At 40.7% G+C, this 22,078-nt stretch overlaps 2 protein-coding genes across 3 annotated transcripts; both read left to right on the top strand.

Moving 5' to 3' along the window:
- The first annotated feature begins 3,270 nt into the window (after nt 1-3,270).
- lyrm9 (LYR motif containing 9) lies at nt 3,271-6,822 on the top strand. Of its 2 annotated transcripts, XR_013937332.1 has the most exons (5): nt 3,271-3,490; nt 3,931-4,091; nt 4,352-4,444; nt 4,596-4,669; nt 6,455-6,822. XR_013937332.1 is itself a non-coding variant. In XM_080525328.1 (4 exons), exons 2-4 carry the CDS (start codon nt 3,966-3,968, stop codon nt 4,608-4,610), a joined length of 234 nt encoding a protein of 77 aa, XP_080381454.1. In that variant the 5' UTR covers nt 3,271-3,490; nt 3,931-3,965; the 3' UTR covers nt 4,611-6,035. The 2 variants fall into 2 exon arrangements, 1 of the variants encoding a protein (XP_080381454.1); XM_080525328.1 differs by lacking the exon at nt 6,455-6,822 and having other exon boundaries at nt 4,596-6,035.
- Nucleotides 6,823-8,604: 1,782 nt separating this feature from the next.
- On the top strand, nt 8,605-21,389 carry nos2b (nitric oxide synthase 2b, inducible; the record flags this gene model as incomplete). The annotated part of the gene is made up of 25 exons (XM_080527290.1): nt 8,605-8,649; nt 8,758-8,856; nt 9,001-9,146; nt 9,737-9,899; nt 10,077-10,168; nt 10,437-10,578; nt 10,761-10,900; nt 12,109-12,283; nt 12,722-12,823; nt 13,384-13,578; nt 13,878-13,957; nt 14,632-14,776; nt 15,634-15,738; nt 16,583-16,632; nt 17,074-17,248; nt 17,547-17,676; nt 18,139-18,217; nt 18,809-18,999; nt 19,155-19,324; nt 19,531-19,741; nt 19,862-19,949; nt 20,278-20,399; nt 20,510-20,655; nt 20,871-21,065; nt 21,339-21,389. The coding sequence occupies 25 exons, from the start codon at nt 8,605-8,607 to the stop codon at nt 21,387-21,389; spliced, it is 3,237 nt and encodes a 1,078-aa protein (XP_080383416.1).
- Between the last annotated feature and the right edge of the window lie 689 nt (nt 21,390-22,078).

Genomic DNA, 22,078 nt, shown 5'->3' with positions numbered 1-22,078 from the left:
GTTATTTTCGACTCAGACCTAAGCTTCAAGTCCCATATTAACAAGGTGACGAAAACATAATTCTTCCACCTTAGAAACAGTGCTAAAGTAAGACCACTTATAAACCAAAAAGATGCTGAAAAACGGATTCATGCCTTTGTTTCAAGTTTGTATTCCTATTTGGTTACAGTTAACGTAGTGGCTATCATACACAGCTGATTTGAATTGAGAAAAGTAGGGTACTATTTGTCAGTTGAAAGTTGTTGTTGTTGATGTTGAAACCAAGGTGAGCCACAGGATTTCAGCTTGTTTTTACTTGTTCAGTGTTTGGCGTTTTAATGAGCTAAAATGCACACTATGTGCTGTTGACTAACAGTGTCTATCTGTCATTATTTATAAGCTTTTGAAGTGGTTGGGCATCGGCAAGCTCTTCCACAATTATGTAACACATTAGTTAACTAATATAGTTCACTGTTTAACACCTTATAGTCAGAGGGTTCCTTAACTTGAAAGTAGTCTATGGGCCAGGAGAAACTGTAATCAATGCAACGGCAGCTCGTACCCTTTCTATGTTTCAAAGGTGCTCATTAAAACAATGTAAGGTACCCAGTGAGATGTGCCTTGTGTGGAAGCAGCATACTCCATCTGTCTATTGTCCAAACCATCTTTAAACTCAAGCCACCATTGTGACTGCAACTACTATGGAACTCTTGACTAAAAACAACAAGAGACCTGCAGAACACATTCTAGGCTAAAACTCACATGCGATGTCAACCTTACCTTACCTCAACGGCGTGTGTGGGTCTCATTTAGGTGCCCATGTTTTATGGGGTGTATTCTTCATCAGAGTGACAGCTGTGTGAGAGAAGCTGTTCAGAACCTGCTGGTACAGGACCTGGGAATCCTGTACTTCTTCAGTCTCTTAGATGGTAGGAGATCAAACAGACCATGGCTGGGGTGCGAGGTGTCCTTAAAAGAGATGATGAAAGGAAATCTGATCCATGCTTCATTACAAAAACATTTGTTACATTTTAGCGAGCAAGATCTTTTTCCATGATCTTTATTGGTCGAATATTTCCCTATATATCAGCAGCATACCTGACCCCGATTTGGCTCTAGAACATCTATATTTACATCTCTGGCAGACAAACATGCCCCCTTTTAAACACCTTAGAATTAAGAATAGATCTAATCCTTGGTATTCCACAAAACTCTCAGATCTTCTTTTGTTGAGAAACAGGCCTGGGCCAAAACTAGATTAACAGACTCAGTAGCTGATTGACTGAGAAATAGTACCTCATTGATTAAGAAAGCTAAATCGAGCTACTTCCTAAGTGCTATCTCGGATTCTGCGGGTGAACCTACAACATTTTGTAAAACAATTAGTGCCTTGAAGCATGGAAATTCCTCTTCATCCCAACCTAAGGACATTTTGTCAGATTCTGGCCTCATTACAGAGAAAATTTAGATAAGTAATGCTAGTCTTAGAGGCTACACTTGTCTTAAATTATGTGTTACGTGTTTTTATGTGTTATCTTTTATAGGAATAGATTGTTCTCTGAACAGCAGAAAACAGATTGTGTAATACACTTTCATGTGGGTACCTTGATTATATGATTATGGTGATTGTGGTTACATGTCATCGACCACAGTGCCCTCCAGTTGTTGTTTAGACATTTTCTGCCACATCAAATATATTTTGTTTACCACAAGACATCTCAGACAGTTAAGATTAAGATTGTGTATTTTGTAAGTCAAATGACATACACGCATGTATGCACATCCACACGCACACAAACACACATGTCTTAGTAACTCAGGTCAGATTGATCTATTAACTTATCTTACATTATGTCATTTAGGGGAATTCATTTTATTGTGGGAATGTCCCCATAAACACATACCCAACAAGTCTTAAAACAGATAACAAGAATTTGAATCATGCTTCAGTGTAATGGACAACTGCTGTCACTAAGGGCACCTGGAGGTATGGCTTCAGATTTAATCTACCTTAAATACTCATACAGCCAAACCCAGGGGAGATGTTAAGCCACATACATTTCATTTCATCCTTTGTTCAATATGACACTGTACAGTGCACCCTTGTTCACAAAGGTTATCTAATTTGAAAATGTCAGGCGGGGGTGGGGGGAGGATAGTTGATGGAGAGGTTAGGTATCACGGATGGCGGTGGTGGTTCCCTGCTGTCTCTCCAATGCCATCGCTACTTGGCCCACTCTCACAACCACAATGAGGGCATTCATGCAACACACACAGTGCAACTTTGGAACCCCCTGTGTGCTGTGAAAGCGGCTTGTGGAATGCCAACTTGATGTCTATGACTCACCCTACAGGAGGGAGAGTGCGGACAGTCGAGTCGACAGGCAGTCACCACCTCACACTGCGTAAAGCAGCTATTAAACCAGATAAAAATATTTTCTCTGTGGATCATGGCACACTGCCCTCAGAAACTCACAGATGAAACGTTTCAATCAATGATTTTCAGTATACTGATCTTTTGAATGTGGGAGAGTGGGGTAGTTTGCCTTGTTCTAGGAAAAACACCTGTACTGTGGCCAATGAAAAGATTCTTACAAAATCACCTGTTCAACTATTGAACTACACATTTTAGACTAGTCAATAATAATGTAACTTCTGTCAGATAATGCACCACTTCTCCCAGAAAATTGTTTCAATTACAAATGTTTTGGTATTCACATTTATTTTCTATTTTATTTTGTATACTTTAGGGGAGACTTCTCGACAAGCCCTGGCTTCCTCCCCTGCACAATTTGCTTTTTTCTTTTAATTTTGTCTTTCATTTGTTATTGTGTGCAATCCTAAATAATAACTGTTTTTCTTTTGAAGACCATGTCAGTGTATTTTTCTCTCAGAGTGGAGAGTAGGCTCCTTCATTATCTTTGTTTAGTGATGTATCTTGCCGGGAGCATAATAATAAAATATTATTAATAATAATATATATATTTTTTTTTACTGCAGTCTTTAACAAGTAAACCATGCTGCGAACAAATTCAGGAACCTGTGTTGTGTCAGTCAGACGATTCCTTTTCTATTTCTAAAATATTGAATTCCATGAAGAATCAATCAGCAGATACTACAGTGGAGATTATTAAAATAAAATCTGATATTTTGAATCATCTGTAATGTTTTGGAGAGTGCAAAGAAACATTTAGATGATGTAATTACACGAAATCCACTAGGAACCTCTCAAGATACGTCAGGTTTCCCACAGTGTCAGTTTAAAGGTTACACACTGATTTTGTTATTCGACCTAGTCCTATCGACGTCTAAAGTCTCTTATTTATTTCCTAAAAATAGATTTGCTGTGTAACCACTCAATAACATTAGCCTACGCTTTTGGAATTGAATATTGTAGCAATTGAAATGACATAATATAACATTGCGCAATGCAGCTTTCATCAATGGATGTTTTGACAGGATAAGAAGCAGAAGTTCAGTCCACATCTCTACCACTCTAAAACTATTCCGCGTAAGTCTGCTTTGTAAATTGTAGAGTCAATTAGCTAAAAATAACAAATTATTTTTGTTGTATGGAAAACCATTGTTAACAGTTTGGTGAAAGAGTGTGTCACATGCCAGAAACGTGAGAGTTGGCAACCCTGCCTATGTAAGTCCTGCTATTGATAGATAGGCTTGTTTGCCTTCAAAATGTCATCCGGAGAGTTCATGCGAGGCAAACACAGTGTAGGCTACTGTGTCTGTGCAGTAGTAGTATAGTTTGACAATGAAATGCAATTTTGACTACACAGTTTGAAAAGGAAGTGACACACAATACAAACAGCAATGATATGTAATGATACTGAAAATAATGATATCATCCTATATCACCTTTGGGTGATAATAAGTCAATTATATTGATACTCTTTACAAATGCATCTTTGATGATGATTGTGTGATTCTATGTCACAGGGGCCCATTGGGAGAAACTCTCACTCAGAGGAAATATGCCTCCATTACCGGGAGCTGGGTTGGTCCAAACACCGGTTCACCTCTACCGTTACCTTCTTAGGTGTTGCAAATTATTACCAACCTCTGAAATGCAAAACCATTATAAACATGCTGTGAGACAGGTGAGCTACATGCCCGCAGCACAGCCTGAAATTGTTACAGCCTACTTACATCGGGCAATTGCGTAATTCTTTATTTATTTATTTTTTAATCTCATACTCATTTACTATGAACTTAACAAACTGACCTGTGTTGTATGGATGCAGTACCACAAGAAGTTTGCGATATTAATATTTATCAATAAATCAGTCAAAGAGCTACTGTAAACTAGGCTATGTACGAGCCTGATCAACAGTTTGCTTTTTACTTTGTAACAACCTAGGGATACAACAGCCATGCTGATGAAGACAACCGTGAGAGGATTCAGCTGATCATTCAAAGAGCAATAACAGATGCAGATTGGATTCTTGATAAAGTGAGCTTACAGTTCAAATGAATTTAATTGTTTTGTTTTCAAACTCTCAAGTGAAATTGTCAAATCATGATACACAGTATGGACATATGAAGTGATAATCTCTCTCTCATCACAAGTGTTTTTTTTTTCTTTCTTTCTTTCTTTTTCTAAGTATAAGAAGAAATGAGGTGTGTGCAAAAACGTATTGACAAGGAGGTGCCCACTGCAACCAGCCAACCTCTCTATGTGAGATGATCCACATGAAACAGATTCAGGTTGAAAGCAAGATTGTACTAATATGCCATTTATGCCCACTGATGCTTTTATCAGAAGCTATATACAGAACAGTGACCGCATACACTTTTGTATATGGTCCTGAAGGGAGCGTCGAAGCCCAAGTCTTCGATTGCCAGAGGAAATGTAGAATAGTTAGTGTTTGTTTGATGTTCTGCGCACCTACAGTTAATGTTGGATACCCTTTCATGTTGTGGCCACTCAACGAAGGCACCTCACTAGACTCTTAATGTCAAATGAGCTGGGACTCTATTATACAAACAACCAGTTAACAAGAGAACAATAAAATGACTATAAGACAAATTATTCCGCTGCACTATACGTGCTACTCACGTTGGAGATCGGATAAGCTTCCAATGTCAGATTCTGAGAACAATATAAAAAAATACGCCTGGATTTTCTTTTAGCGTCGTTGATGGAATACCCCCTGCTCCCCTCGGGGATCAGTAAAGTACCTATCTATCTATCTACTCTACCGTCTGAGCCACTCAAGAGTGCGTGCAGCAACGGCCACAGATGGACAGACTGGACAAACATGATTTCGCAACTTTCGCAACTTTACCATCTGTTTCGGTAGTGACTGTTTCGGTCTGACAATTTGAGCTAATACCTAGCATAACAAAAAAAGCACATGGCACAGTTGTACACACATACAAACATAATATTTTGCACTAAACCCCCAAAAGTTGACTCAATTGTAGAGAATATGTGTTCCGTAGTGACCATTTTTTTTGTTACATACTGATTTTCAGACTTTGGAACGCATTTACTTCAAAATGATGAGAGGCAACTACTCACCATGCAGCCATGAGGGACAGGAATGCAGTGTCTCCGCCCCGCGGTGGTGTAGCGGTCTACGCACTGGTCACTAGTGCATGCTGCCCACCGGGGCCGGGGTTCGTATCCCGGCTCGCCAGATCCAGATATGGCCGAGGCACACGGGAAGCGGCATATTGGCCGGCCGCTTCCGAGGGAGGTATAGGAGTATTTCTGGACTAGGATCCGTCGCGCAACACCGCCCCCTGGGCGCCGGAATAACGGTACTGGGCTCGAGGAGCCAGTCAGCCTAGTCTGCCTGGCGGCCTCCTCTGGGACTGCCGGCCACGGGGTCGTGCGGCGGATCCTATGCAATAGGCAGGGGATAATTGGATGCTAAGTTGGGTTAAATTGGCTACCAAATTGGGTGAAAAAGGGATAAAATCTGAAAAACAAATTAAAAAAAAAGAAAAAGGAATGCAGTGTCTCTTCATGGTCAAAAAAGCAAGGGTGTGGCTAAAACCAGGCTCAACCTATGTGTAAAACTATGTGTGTTTCGGTAGTGACCTGAAAAGCGTGGTCAACATTTTTTTTAATTAAAAAAATAAATCCCAAATAAATCTAAATCTTTTGAATTCTGTTTAATATAAATCAAAACGCTTTTTAAAAAAAACATCATTGAAAATAAGGACAAAAATACAAAAAGGATTATTTTCATGAATTTGCATCACAGCCAGCCCCATCTCATACAGGAAATGCCTGTGATTGGCCTGTACCTTACCTGAGGGCGTGACTGTAACCTGTGTATAAAATATAACCCTAAATATCAAACCTGCTCTGTTCATGACGTTGAGGGAAACTTTGACTGTTAAGACTTTCTCTTGACATGCTGTCAACTTTCTCCTCTTGCAAGAGTATTATTAAATACCTTTTCCTATGCAATTTGAAATGAAGCAGGCTGCCTTTTGATTCTATATTTAGATATTTCTACGACAGTTCACACACCAATGGCGGCAAGCTACCATGCAAGGCGCCGGCCCGCTCATTGGGAGCAATTTGGGGTTCAGTGTCTTGCCCAAGAACACCTCGACATGTGGCCAGCCGGGGTTCGAACCACCGATCTGCCGACCTTGCGATCATTAGAAGCCGGCTCTACCTCCTGTGTCCCACTATATTAAAATGACCTGTCACTTACACTGCTCAAAGAAAAGATTGGCCCTAGAGTTTCTGCACTATTGTACAATCTGCACAAGATATGTCCCCTGAGCTTAAACGTGAATGTATATTTATTGATTTTATCACTGTATATGTGCAATGTTTTTATTCATGGTCAAATATCACAACTCTCCTCCTGAATGTGTCTGTGTGAGGATTCTGTATCAGAATAAACCATATATAGAAACTGTTTATTGATCTTGAGTTCTATGCTGTTATTTTTTTTGTTATTCTTTCTGAGTGGGACAGTCTTATCCCTTCCTTACAGTATAACAAAGGTGAGGAGTGATGGCACCAGAGTGAACAATGCAGGGCAATCACTCTGGTGTGACTCAGACCTGTCTTGAGTTTCTAGGGTCAAAGACAGACTATGGAATACAAAAGGGTAATTGCATATACTGTATTCAAATGTATGGCACAGGAGGACAAGTAGAGAAAAACAACAGGAAATCAGTTTCTACAGCTTGCTCTAGACAGTCAATTTACTGTTGTGAAGTTTGAATCTTAAATGTAGAAAAATGTCTTATTACATATAATAATTTTCTCTTACAGAACCCTGCGGTTACATGGTGGACACTTAGTGCGTCATCAAGCGCCCCAGTTCTATGTTGTTAATCTCATATGACCGCTGGGCTACCGACTCCATTTGGACTAGTCTGCTCTTGACATCTGGGTGATATGTTGTTGCAATATTGTAAAACCCTTTGGAATAATTATGCTACATAATACTGCATGTCTAAGATAGGTTTGTTGTCATCTACAACTAGACAAGATTAAATTAAGTCAGAAGTGTCCAAAAAATGCAATGGATTGCAAAAATAACATTTTAATGTATTTCCCTGAATCCCTCTGCTATGTCTCGACACTATGCTAAAATGCTTATGTTTTTAATATCGCCACTACATATCTGTGGGAATGCAATGTTCTAGTTGTGAAAGGGACTTTTCCCCCTTGTTTGCCTTAAATTCTAGTCTTTTGTTTCTAATGGGTATTGCCTAACTGTGTTGTTGGCCTTAAATGTTAATTTTGGTACCAGACTAGATTGAATTACATTAGGTTATATGCGTGGGACAGGAACTGAGAAGGCACAATTCAGGAGGATTCTAGACCACCAAACAAGGCTCAGACAGGCCGTAACTGTCTAGTCTTGGTGTCAATTAATGAATGTGGAGATCATATTTATTATAGTATATTTATACTGTCTTTAATGGCGTCTGACTCATTGTCAAGATTATTGATAATGGGTGATTAGATGGGGCTTATTTCAAAACATTGAAATTAGACTTGGTCCTTCCAAATACATATCTGTGTTAGTCTCGTTAGAACCTGAGCAATCTCCCACTGGGATAATTCGGATTGAAAGATAACATCTTTTGATAACATAATAATTGCATAATGATATGATGCATGAATGCATAGGCCTATTAGACTTTCTTACGAACTACTATTAATAGTACTAATGTTGTCCATGAACACAATTAAAGAGCAAAGCAATGAAGAAGAATGCTCATGGACCATTTTTGGTTTCCTTTTGATATCGGCGACCAACATCTCCCACCTGCCTAACCGGTGTTTACGCAAGGGACCTGCCCCTAACACGTCGCGTTGAGAGACATATAAATGGGGAAAACTTCGAGAACAAGTTCCAGGCTGAAGCTAAAGGGCATCATACCTGATTAAGGTAGGACAATATACACCGTGGATTAGAGACATTATTTGCACTGTGAACATTCGCAGATGATCACAGTATTACATGTTGAATAGATTAGATTAGCATGCTAGACATATAGGGTCATTTGAAATATGTGAAAACTATTATGAGATAATTGTTTTATCCAGATTCATATAGATAATACATGAACATTAAACATAACACATAACATTACATGTATTTATTTACAACTAAGGAGATGAAGATGCTTCAAGATGATAAAACACTTCGACAGACTGAACCAATAAAGGTAGGCCTACTGCTATAGTTGTATTAATGATGTCAAACATAATGATTGACATTGGGCTGATAGGGCCATCAGTTTGACACGTCTCCTATTGATGCTGTGTCCCCGTAGAGGGAATCGAGAGCCAATAGATGTCCGTTTTCTATGACTTTGCGGAACGTCAGTGATGGCTCAAACTTCCAGGACACGCTGCACAACCGGGCTGTCAAGGTGCGTGCCTCGATAGCGCGTAGCTGCTGAAATGCATTTTTATTCCGTTACATTTTGTTGGTGGCTTTTGAAAATAATTGCACCACAAATATTGTTGCCTATTCCTAAACTGAATACCCACCTTTCTTCATTTTCATAATGCAGAATCAGCCATGTAAATCACACATTTGTGTGGGTTCTATCATGACCCCCAAGGCTCTGATGCGCGGGTGCAAAGCCATCACTGACAACCACGAGATCTTACCACAGGCGGTTGACTTTATCAACCAGTACTACAAGTCTCTTAAAGTGTAAGTAACGGGGATGGGGTTAAAAATAAATATTGTGTATTTAACATCATGTTGTATTTAACAAGTCAATTACCTACTATCATTTCTCCACATATTGTCACAATATATACATATACACATATACATATACATATACATATACATATACATATTATTATTATTATTATTATATATATTAATAAGAATAAGAATAAAAACTGCTGCTAAATAGTGATTTGATATAAGCATAAGGTCAATGTCTATGATGTTCCCTAAATTGTAATTTCTTCTGACATTTGAGGGAAAAAATATAGACAAATCTTAAAGGAATTTTAACCCTCCTTCACCCATCTAAACAGGGAAGGCCTACCAATTTTACATTATTTAACACATTGCCACTTGGGTATGAGCAAAGCGTCCATCGATCAAATAATAATAATAATTTTAAAAGTTTCTAGAAATGACTTGATTATACGCAAAGTATCTCCCTCTCTGACCTGTGTGGTCTGGTCAAGATGTGCGAATCTGCGCATGGCTTTGCTAAAATCGACAACTTGAATGCAGAGAATAACCTATTCATCAAGATTAACACATTCAATCCCAATGCATAGCCCCAAGATCGAAGACCACCTGGCCAGATTGGAGGCAGTTGCCAAGGAAATTGATGCAACCGGATCCTATGAGTTGACTAGGGATGAACTAGTGTTTGGTGCCAGGCAAGCTTGGAGGAATGCACCAAGATGCATTGGCAGGATCCAGTGGTCTAACTTACAGGTGAGAAAATATACATTTACCTGTGAACCTAAGTGTCCATGCAGGTGTGCTTGTTGGTGTATGTATGTATGTGTATGTATGTATGTATGTATGTACAGTATGTATGTATGTATGTATGTACAGTATGTGTGTGTGTGTATGTGTATTTATTGTTTGTTTGTTTGTATTGTTTCACAGGTGTTTGATGCTCGAAAGTGCAAGACTACTCAGGACATGTTCCAGTTTGTGTGTGAACACATGATGTTTGCCACAAATGGAGGCAACTTGAGGTAAACAAACATATACACACTATGAGATATAACAGACCTATGAGTAGATCATAGTAGAACAGAAATATCAGGAAAACTTTGAGGTTCCCAGGGGGGTTCCTCATCCAGAACCTGGACTAAATAAAAATCTCTATTAATTTTGCCTCAAGTATGGGACAATACAGCAAGGTGATACAGTTTATTCTGTAAGAGAAACATACATTCTAACTACCAGTTATGCTATACAGCCTCTCACATTCATCCTCTTGCATATCTTTTTTTTTTGTAGGTCTGCCATTACCATCTTCCCTCCGAGAAAGGATGGCAAGGGTGATTTCCGTGTGTGGAACAGTCAGCTGGTGAAATATGCGGGGTATCGTATGCCCGATGGCAGTATTCAGGGAGACCCTTCCAGTGTGAAGTTTACTGAGGTACAATTTCAATAACGTACAACATAAATGGTCTTTTGACCATCGGTTCTGATCTGTGCTCTATCAAAAAGATTACATTTAGAGAGTGATCCTTATATGATTGCGTAAGATCTTCATGTCAACGTAAGTAAGCCCTTAATTGGGCAAAAATTATTTCTTTGTTATTTTTCTGACCTTTACAGATTTGTATCCAACTTGGATGGAAACCAAAGGACGGACGGTTTGATGTGTTGCCACTGGTCCTGCAAGCCAATGGAGAGGATCCGGACATTTTTGAAATGCCTCCACATTTGATTCTCGAGGTTCCCATGGAACACCCTCAGTGAGTGACTTTCTATATTGTCTTTCTGTGTGCCCATTCTGTCTGAATTTGAACACCACAGCCCACTTTCAAGGCAAAACAAAATGACACATTTTATGAATGGATTAAGTAATACAACTAGCAGAACCTGATTGCTTAAGTGGTATTCATTCTGAAATCGTGTGAACTATTATTATTCCACTCATCTTCATGTGCAACTTGTTAAGGGTCAGGATTAGGAGTGCCAAAGCAGAGGGGTTGTTTATTCATGCAATCAGATTTTCACTGTTTTTACTTCTAGATAACTAGACATCTTTGTGTGCAGTTGTTTGTACCATCAGGCTTCCACAGAAGGCTCATCGCACATTTTAATTGCTGCACCATTTCAATCAGTTAGTTACATTGATTCATGGGTACATTAAAACCATTGTCCTGCCTCTTGAGAGCCTGGAATATGAAGGAAGCTTTTAAATCAGCCATCTGGAGCTCAATGGGAAAGCACAATACTAAATAACCTCTCTGTGTGCCACATTCCTTCATCCAAATAGTTTCCACAAACCAAATCTTGCAGGTCTAGCAAGTCTTGACCAGCAGGATTTTCTTCTCATTAGAAGTGGCCTTTTCAATAGTTTATGTTTAGACAATAGTGAGTTGAAGTGTTTCAAGCACCTTTCAATTCAAGGAGCTGGATCTCAGACTGGATCTCAGACTATTGAAGTATGTGTGTGTGTGTGTGTGTGTGTGTGTGTGTGTGTGTGTGTGTGTGTGTGTGTGTGTGTGTGTGTGTGTGTGTCTGTGTGTCCGTGTGTGTGTGTATGTGAAACTCATTGAGTAAGACAGAACTGTGAAATTGAGGAGTGAATGTTTTACTACAGAAATTGAACTGTTTGTAAGGGTGTCAATTGTAGTAAGGGTGATGTTGGGCCTATCTTTGTAGATGTAAGTGTGGAGAATTTATTATCAGAACTTAATGAACTAACCACTAACCAAAGGTTTTGCAAACTGGTTTTGTTTCACTTGCAAAATGCTAGTTTATTTGATTTGAGTGGATTCTCTCGTTAGATTCCAACATTGTGTAGTGCCTGTCTGTTATTTTTGTATTTTGTTGATGTATATTTGAAAGGAGTGTTTATCAGGATTATGTATCATACTGATGTTACTGTTCACTGGACGCTTCAAAGAACAAGCCTTATTGTTAGAATCTTACCCCTTGGTCTCTTTCCTCACAGGTATGAATGGTTCTCTGACCTTGGACTGAAGTGGTACGCTGTGCCTGCCGTGTCCAACATGCTGTTAGAGATAGGTGGACTGGAGTTCACTGCCTGCCCCTTCAATGGCTGGTACATGGGCACAGAGATTGGGGTGAGGGATTTCTGTGACCAACATCGCTATAACATCCTTGAGGTAAGGTCCAGCTCTGTACTGTAAGTATGCCATATAAATATACAGCCATTTACTAGGTCAAACTCCACACTATGTTAAACAACTGGATACATCCGGAAACTGAACTGTGAAAAACAATAACATTAGCTTTAGTGACTGTTATTATTATTGTTTGAAGCCTGAAGCCTGGGTGACTCATATCTGGAGTGATAGTAAGACATTCTACAAGAAAACAGGTCACAGCTGAGCTGTTTTCATATGGTATTTGAAATCATTTTAATTAATCGCTTAATCGTTGTGCTTGATTGAGTTTGTTTGGTACAACAGAACCAATGGATTACTCTTAAAAGTGCAAACCCCTACCAGACAGGTCAACACTCAAAGTATTCAGGTCTGCGATGGGCACAGCGCTTAGTTCATGATGGTAGAATCATGGGTGATGTTTTTGATTTGTCACAGAGAGTGGGGCGCAGGATGGGTTTGGAGACAAGGAAGCTGTCTTCGCTTTGGAAGGACCAGGCATTGGTGGTGATCAATGTCGCAGTCATGTACAGTTTCCAGGTACCCTTTGAACATACACTTAAAACATGGCTGTAGGGCGGTTGTGGCTCAGGAGGTAGAGCCGGTGTCTAATGATCGCAAGGTCGGCAGTTCTTTCCGCGGCTGGCCATGTGTTGAGGTGTGCTTAGGAAAGACACTGAACCCCAAATTGCTCCCAATGAGTAGGCCAGTGCCTTGCATGGTAGCTTGCCGCCATTGGTGTGTAAATGTGTGTCTGTGAATGAGAGGCCATTGTAAAGCACTTTGGAATAAGGTGCTACATAAGTGCAGTCCATTTACCGTAAACACACATTTTCCAAGTAACAAAAGATTTGCCTCAGTGTCACACCTATGGTATTTGGGGGCCACAACTAATTACAAACATATATCTTAAATGTACAATAATACATGTACTAATGTACTAAATGTACTAATACAAAATCATCCAAACCTACTGATTGCCTTGTCCTTTGCTTCAAAGCGAATGCATTTTGCCATTTGGATGTTCCTCATGACAACTGAAGGATTGAAGTTGATCATCATGTGGAATTAGTCTCTTTTATGTCTTTGGGATGCTGCAGAAGAACAAGGTCACCATCACTGACCACCACTCCGCGGCAGAGTCCTTTATGAAGCATATGGAGACTGAGTTCCGGCTCCGTGGCGGCTGTCCTGCAGACTGGGCCTGGCTGATTCCCCCCATGTCAGGCGCTCTCATGCCAGTCTTCCACCAGGAGATGGCCAACTACATCCTCTCCCCCTTTTTCTACTACCAGGTACTGTGAGGCCATGTTATGCATCGTTTTTATCCCGTATTATAATAATAATAATAATAATAATAATAATAGATAAACAAATAATAGACAGCTGGGGGGTATTCCATCAACGTCGCTAAAGGACAATCCAGGCTTATTTTGATAAATTCTGTGAGATAAAAAAATCTTCGCGAGACTTTGCAAAATAACCCTGGATTTTCCTTTAGTGATGTGGATGGAATACCCCCCTGGATAAACCTTGAAACTGAAAAAACAACATATTGATAGGGCTGTTGTGAGTTTTATGTTTTTGTTTAAAGCCTGAAGCCTGGGTGACTCACATCTGGACCGATAGCAGATGTCAGAACAAACAACACATCAGCTTCAAAGCAGTGGCCAGGTAATAGCCAGCGATTTCTGCATACCATCAAAGAAATACAGTATGTAAAAAATGTAACACATAGAGCACATGCACATAGGTTCAGACAGGACCCTTTTAGGAGAGGGCAGCTGGCTGTCAGGGACTGAGACTTGTCAGGTGAGGGACAGCTGAAACCACCAATGAAAGAAAACAAACACATCACTTGTTCACGGGACCAGGTTTTGAAAGTCGAGTTGCAACACCATAGTTGAGCAGTTGTTTGCCTCTGGCTATGTGAGTTACATGTTGGTTATCCCACCCGCCGCCCCAGGTTCGCTCCATGTTTTACCTACCTATGGAGGGTTTGAAACGTTTATGGGCTTATGGGGAACTATATCAGAGCAGAGCCATCCAATTACATCAAAAATGTTTTACATTTTCATTAAACTCATTAAAACGACAGAAGTGTCCTCACATCAGTTCAATAATAGATCATGCATAGTGTAAACAGGGCCATATTCCTGGGTTTGGAGAAACATCTTGTAAACAGGTCACAATAGATCCATCAAAAATAGAGCAATGTCATTCACACACACACACACACACTCACACACACACACACACACACACACACACACACACACACACACACACACACACACACACACACAGCTGAAATGTGCTGTATGAAACCCTTTGTTCCTCTCTCATAGGGCTGTGCTCTTCTCATCAACCCTCATGAGAAGAGTCCTGGCTAGCAGGGTGCACTGCACTGTGCTGTATGCCACTGAAACAGGAAGATCACAGACGTTCGCCCAGAGACTTAACTCCATGCTGAACTCTGCCTTCAACTCCAGGGTAAGGAGACTCATGATCCAAGAACTACTCAGCAGAGGCTATGACAAGTGAGACCTGTAATAGGGGCACTCTCTCTGTAAATCCAAGGCTCTCTCTCTTGTGGGAAAATGAAAAAGCCTTTATTTTAGCGGCTTTATTGAAGCACCAACGCATTGTGTCTCACAGAGGAAAGGCCTGTTTGTTGAGCTGCCACGCCTTGGTGCTTTTTTATCCCGTGCCAATGTGGGTTACCTAGGCCTCAAGCGTTAAACAATAATTATAACCATAAAAGCTTACAAGATTGATTAGATAGCATATCAGAGAGCGATCATGTTGTTTCTCACAGTTTCCAGCTACTGGTTTAACCAACTGTCTAAGATAGTGTGGCTAGAAATATTGCCGAGTGACTGTGGCTTTTTCCCTGCACTTGGATAGTCCTGCACTGAGATGTTCTGACGACATAGATATCCCATGCTGAAATAGGCCTGCGCTCACTTGACTGGACGCTGTAAATGCCTGTGCTGGACACATATAGGTTTAGATGGTTGTAATGAATGAAATTGTGACCAGCGGACTGTATTATGAGCTCATGATGGAGAGGGTTCGCCACTAGGTGTGCATGCATGGATTGGATCTGTTGATGTTTTGAGTTTCTGTTCACCACAGAACCAGGGGGGTATTCCATCAACGTCGCTAAAGGAAAATCCAGGCTTAGATTTGGTAACTCTCACAAAATGTATAAAAATAAGGTTGGACTTGTACATATAAATCTCACAAGATTGATCAGAATAAGCCTGGATTTTCCTTTAGCGATGTTGATGGAATACCCCCCTGGTTTAATGTTTACAAAAATGTCTCCCTGTATCTTCATACTGTAGCTGCTCTGCATGGAGGACTACAGCTTCAGTGACATGGAGAAGGAGAGCCTCCTGATTGTTGTAACAAGCACCTTTGGGAATGGAGACTCCCCTGGAAATGGAGATGTATGTATGTATGTATGTATGTATGTGTGTGTGTGTGTGTGTGTGTGTGTGTGTGTGTGTGTGTGTGTGTGTGTGTGTGTGTGTGCGCGCAAGAGCATAGGAGTCAGTTGGACATGAGGGGGGAACATTATGCAAGTGGGGGGTGGGGGGGGGGGGGCGGGGGCATGCCTAGTGTGGTTCTCTGTGGCTCAGTTGGTAGAGCATGGCGCTAACAATGCTTAGGTTGTGGGTTCGATTCCCGACGGGACCATATATACTTTAACTAAATGGCATGTATTATTATTGTTACTGTGACTGACGATAATTAAGGTCATCTTAATTTATAAGGGGGGCCTTGCAGAGCAGCACTTCCTCTGGTACAGGGCCATTCAGACTGTGCTGAATACCAGTGTGACTGCATTGTCTTATGACTGTGGTCGTCATTCTAGACACATGTCCTCTGAACTACCTGTCTTAAGGGTTAGCAAACAGATTAGTGTGGACAATGTGTCGTAAGACAATTGTGTGTATACTGTATATTTCAAATAAACAACAGTTTTTAAGTACTCTTTCCCTGCTAGTGTACAAAACATTACTCACTATCAGTAATTCACATAGCCAGAGCTACCCAACGTTAGCTAGGTGGCTTAGCAAGTGACAACAATAATAGCATAATCCTATTATTATTGAGGGGGATCATTTTGCATTTCTAATAGTTGGGAGGGGGGGGCATGTCCCCCCTGGCTCATATGTCTGTGTGCTCCCATGTGTTATTATTATGAACAATACCTTTTCCCCAAATTTACAAAACAAAATGTCTTAATAATCACCACTCAATCCAATAGACCTTCTGTTCCTTCTATAGAGTTTCAAGATGCAGCTTTTGTCGATGCAGAATCTCAGGAACAAGTTCAGGTGAGTCCAGTACAGTACATGTTTGTATTTCAGAAATGTACTACAGTGTAATGGTTTGGTGCATGATGTGGACCTGGTGGTGTCCTGCACAAGCAGCGATTGACAAAACAAAGTTGTCTTTACTGAGACTGAAAAAAACTAGATACACAACCGGACCTGAACACTAAAAAATAAAAGGAGAAAAAACAGGCCACAGAAGGATACGCAGCAGACTATATTAGAAAGAAAACCAACTGGGAGAACACATCTTAAAAACAAGCAGTTTTTAAAGCAGTGTCAATGGGCCGCCAGAGGGAGGCACCAAGAAGTCGCTAAGGAAAATGCGACCCCGTCCGTAATACTACACTACAGGCTGTTTTCTTCTATTCAGAGACCATTTGTAGGATACCGACTGATACCTTTCTCTGGTTTTTAAAATGCCTCCCCTCTCCTAATGCCCAGGTACTGTGTATTTGGGCTGGGTTCACGGATGTATCCCCAGTTCTGTGCATTTGCCCATGCAATTGATGCCAAGCTGGAGGAGCTGGGGGCAATGCGAGTGACTCCCACAGGAGAAGGGGATGAGCTCAACGGGCAGGAGGATGCTTTCTCTGCATGGGCTATCACTGCCCTCAAGGTGGGTGGAACTTGGAAGTATAGTAGAGTTTTTGGAAGTATGTTCTTGTGCTTTTTAGAGTACGAAGCTACTTGCCTGCATTTGATTCCAAACCAGAAGGCTGCTGAACATAGCTAAATAACCCAGATATATAGTTACAAAAATTAATGTAAGCATAAAGAACCATCCATTTCATGTTAATACCACTGATTCCAAAATAAGAATGCAGAAGATTCTGTACATGCACATGTTCATATTATAGAGAACATTTAATTTGAAGCTATGCAATAGATTTACTAACAATTGTTGATGTTTGAAGGATGCCTATAAGGAGTTTAACATCCAGGGTCAGCAGAGCCTTCAGCTCCTTGGGCTAGAGCTGTGTGAGACCTGGGACCCCCTGAAGTACCGTGTAGCACTGGAGAGTTGTCCCCTGGACCGCGTCACAGGTAAAGAAGAACACCCTGAGCTATTGTTGGATGTTTATATACAGGGATGTTTACATACAGTATAACTTAGTATATCCTTAAGGAGAGACAGGGCTCTGTTATTCTTCCTATTTCTTGTAGATCAATGGCTATGTACAGTATACTAAATTGTTGAACCATATCCTCACTAATAATGGTGAATTGAATACCATACAGCCATTCTACATGAAACGCTTGTGCTTTGTTTCACTCCCTTAGGAAGCTTTTGGCCAAAAAAGGTTTTTTAGTCAATAAAGGTATTTTAACTTTGCAATCGAACACTGCCTTGATACTGCTTGTTTGTTGATACTCAAACCAAAAAGCCAACTTGATTAGTTCTGAGACAGTACTCTAATGCAATGCAATTGGCTTCTTTTTATTGTCTTCTTTTTCTTTACTTAATGTTGAAAAGTCTTGTTTTTTTATTTGTTCTCTGTTTTGCAGCCCTCTCAGCTGTCCACTCTAAAATGGTGTTCTCAATGAAACTCAAGAGGCGACAGAACCTCCAGAGCTGCCATTCAAGGTTCAGTTCTTCAGATATAACTTATCTTATACAACAGCTAGTTCCGACTAAGTAATTTGATTGGACAAGAGGCATTCCATGAGTGCCGATATACAGTATAACAGCACTGGGACTTTTAACTATTATGGATCACTCCGCCGCACAGTTGTTCTACTAAATGACTGTTAATTTGAGTTCAGGTTACTAGGCAACAGTCCAGCTGAAGTTCAGTTGCGGAACTATTTTTTGTTGTTGGAGCCAAAATAAATGATTAAATAAACAAACAAATCATAATCTCTTGTCGCTTATTACTGTTAACTAATAAATGGCGCTGTAGAACTGCGTCCTCGTACCTACGACCGAATCACAGCCGTGCTGATATTCAGTATAACAGCACTCCCTCTTGTGTGATATTGCTTAATTATTCTCTTATTCTCACATTCCTCACAAAATCAGATGCATCATAACAGTATTTATTTTGTTGATGTTGTGGGTCAGAAGAAATGTTGGGAGACTTTAGATGGGTCACAGCACAAACGTATTGGGCTTAACCATCACTGCATTAACATTGATGACAGGAGATTGAATATTATCTTATCACTTTGTCTGTAGCCGATCCACTATTCTGGTGGAGCTGGAGCAGGAAGGAAGTGTTGAGGCAATGGACTTTGCCCCAGGAGACCATGTAGGCATATTCCCTGGGAATCTCCCAGAGGTAGTTGCTGGCATCATCAAGTTCCTCCCTCATGCACCCCCAACCAACCAGAGCCTTCGGCTTGAGTACTGCTCTAACTCCTGCCCAGGTACAGTAGCTGTAGTATTTTCACCAACAAAAGGGTTTGTTGAGGTATATGACAATTACTGTACATACAAATGTATTTGTGGTAACAATATATCCAATTATGTTTTTATATTTTGCAGACGCTATTGAAATTACTGCTTTACTCCTTCCCCTTAGATGACAAGAAAAGCTGGCAGACTGTCGGACGTATCCCAGCATGCCCTATGTCTCAGGCACTTACTTACTTCCTGGATGTGACCACACCACCCTCTCAGAACCTCCTGCACAAATTGTCTGAGCTAGCAAGTGAGAAGGAGCACCGCCAGCGCCTGCTCACTCTAGCAAAGGTAACATGCATCCTTTCTGATATTGGGGAGAGGGCGATCGGACTCATTCTTGAAAAAGTGTTTGTTATTGTGTAACAATATTCTTGCATGCAACACTTCATGGGTAGTGCAATAGAACCAATAATTGGTAATCATAATTATGATTAGAACAGAAATATTGATAATAATAACATATGACATAACATCTGACTTCATCTCCCTTGTAGGACTTCCAGGAGTACACAACCTGGAAGACATTCCGATTTCCCACCTTCCTTGAGGTCCTGGAGGAGTTCCCGTCTTTGGAGACCACGGAAGCCTTCCTCCTCAGTCAGCTGCCACTGCTGAAACCCCGCCTCTACTCCATCAGCTCCTCCCCTCAGCTCCACCCCAGTGAGCTGCACCTCACTGTGGCGGTCGTTAACTATCACACCCAGGGTAGGTAGTGTATATGACATCTCAAGTCAATGTAGGATTTTTTTTTTTTTTTTTTGAATGTTATAAAATGCACACTTTGACTATGAAAATACATTTTGCTCTCTACTCTCCTTTTCCTAGATGAACAGGGTCCTCTTCACTATGGTGTCTGCAGCACCTGGCTGGATACCATTAAGGAGGGAGACCTGGTCCCCTGTTTCATCCTCAAGTATATAACATATTATAGTCACACTAGACCTGGATTCAAATAGTACATCATTTAAAAACACTTAGCTGTGTTTTATTGAGTTTACCTGACACAGTGGAACCAATGGAATACTCCCAAAAGTGCAAACCCTGCTCATCAGGCAGCATATTCCTCCTCACACAGTGTTTCTGGACGTCAACACTTTTCTGTTAATATTTCCTGGATTTATGACACAGTTTATAGAAAATGTTACACAGAATATATCACAGAAACACAATACCCTCATTAAAGATCAAAGTAGAATTCGGTAAGAAAACAGTGCTAACCGTTCATCTTTTATTGGTTACAGGTCCAGTGGGTTTCACCTTCCAATAGCGACTCGGGCTCCAGTCATTCTAGTTGGGGCTGGCAGTGGCATTGCCCCCTTCAGGAGCTTCTGGCAACAACGACTCAATGACATGAAACACACAGGTGTGTGTCAGTGTGCATGTGCGCGTGTGTGCGTGTGTCAGTGTGTGTGTGTGTGTGTGTGTGTGCGAGGCCTCTTTCTGACCTTAGGACTTATGATTCTGTCATTGCAGGCTTCTCAGGAACTATGAGCCTGGTGTTTGGCTGCCAGAGTTCAGAGACAGACCGCTTGTACAAAGAGGAGATATTGGAAATGACAAGGCGAGGTGTCCTGAAAAGTGTCACCTCTGCATACTCCCGTCAGCCAGGTCGCCCTAAGGTGCAGAAAAAATATAGCTTGATAGATAAGTATTGCTGTATGAAATACACTCAAAATATGAAATTAGCATAACTGCGTTGTAGCCATGTCTCAACTACATTTTACTGGCGACAGTCATGGCCTCTGACCTGATTTGATTGATTGATTCCAATGAACCTGACTGAGTGTAGATTGACATCATCTTGTAATTGCTAACCTTTGACCTCTTTAACCAGGTCTATGTTCAAGATGTCCTACGGGAGAGGATGGCTGAGGAGGTGCTTATTGCTCTGCTCCAGAAGGAGGGGCACCTCTATGTGTGCGGGGGCGTGAACATGGCTCAGGGCGTGGCCCTAGCAGTGCAGGAGATTTTGAGTAGCCAGCTCGGCATGACCCAAACCCAAGCTGTGAAATACCTGGCCAAACTCAAGGTTGACCTTTCTTCTCAATCACAAAGATAAAATCACATGTACCGTATTTTGAAAGGACCAATGTATTTTTAGACAAAGTCTTCATAGAGAAATTCTGTCATTGTTAGACTGAGTGTCTGTAAGGTGTTTTAGGCATATTTCCAGAATAAATGGGGGCATATATTACAACAAAATATAACTACCCAGTATCTAAGGAAGCAAAAACTAAAACTGATTTAACCAAACAAGTAGTGCTCTTAATCTTGACCAACTCTGCCATTTATTTATTTGCAGATTGAGAAGAGGTACCATGAGGACATTTTTGGGACCAGGTTTCAGAAGTGAGGTTGTACCCTGGTGGAATATACTCAATGGCAGGAGAGACATGAAAGACTAACTACAGAAGATACAGTATATTGTAATGAAATGCAAGCTTTGCAGCAACATTGTCTGTGTGCTATCACTTTGAGTGTTACATATCAGATCTTCTCCCACCCTATATTCCAGCAAAGCCCCTAAGGTCAGCTGAGACTAGCTAATCATTCCAAGAGTGAAAACAAAACACGGTAAAGCAGCATTCAGTCACTCTGCTCCATGCTCCTGGAACAAACTCCCTGAAGAAATCAAACAGGCCCAAACCCCAGTTGCAGTCTCAAATGTGTCATTTTACACTGCGATCTCACACACTGTATCAGACAGGATAGCTGTTGAACACAGATGCAGTATCAAACGTGTCATTGTACACTGCGATCTCACACATCGTATCGCACAAGATAGCGGCTAAATACAGACCAGTCAGTACCTGCAATCTCACACGCCATAAACTTTTATCTATATATTTTCATTGTATTCATTGTCTTATTATGTTGTTAAATGTTTATCTATTTATTTTCTCTCTATATATATATGTATCTATGTGTATCAATTCTTGCCATTTTTATTTCAATTTTAAAAAAATTACTATTAGTCTTTTTCTTTATTTCTTTTAATGCTATGTAAAGCCCTTTGAATTGCCGCTGTTGTATGAAATGTGC

This window comes from Nansenia antarctica (genome assembly GCF_963989245.1).
Source record: "Nansenia antarctica genome assembly, chromosome: 3".
In the NCBI taxonomy this organism is placed as follows: domain Eukaryota; kingdom Metazoa; phylum Chordata; class Actinopteri; order Argentiniformes; family Microstomatidae; genus Nansenia; species Nansenia antarctica.
Note: the sequence above shows the minus strand (reverse complement) of the source record. Positions and strands in the feature narration are given on the sequence as shown.

Bases quoted from the DNA above. Each gene is read 5' to 3' on its own strand.
- lyrm9 (XM_080525328.1), top strand. From the start codon at position 3,966: ATGCCTCCATTACCGGGAGCTGGGTTGGTCCAAACACCGGTTCACCTC. The intron at 4,092-4,351 runs GTGAGCTACATG...GTAACAACCTAG, and splicing joins ATAAACATGCTGTGAGACAG to GGATACAACAGCCATGCTGA.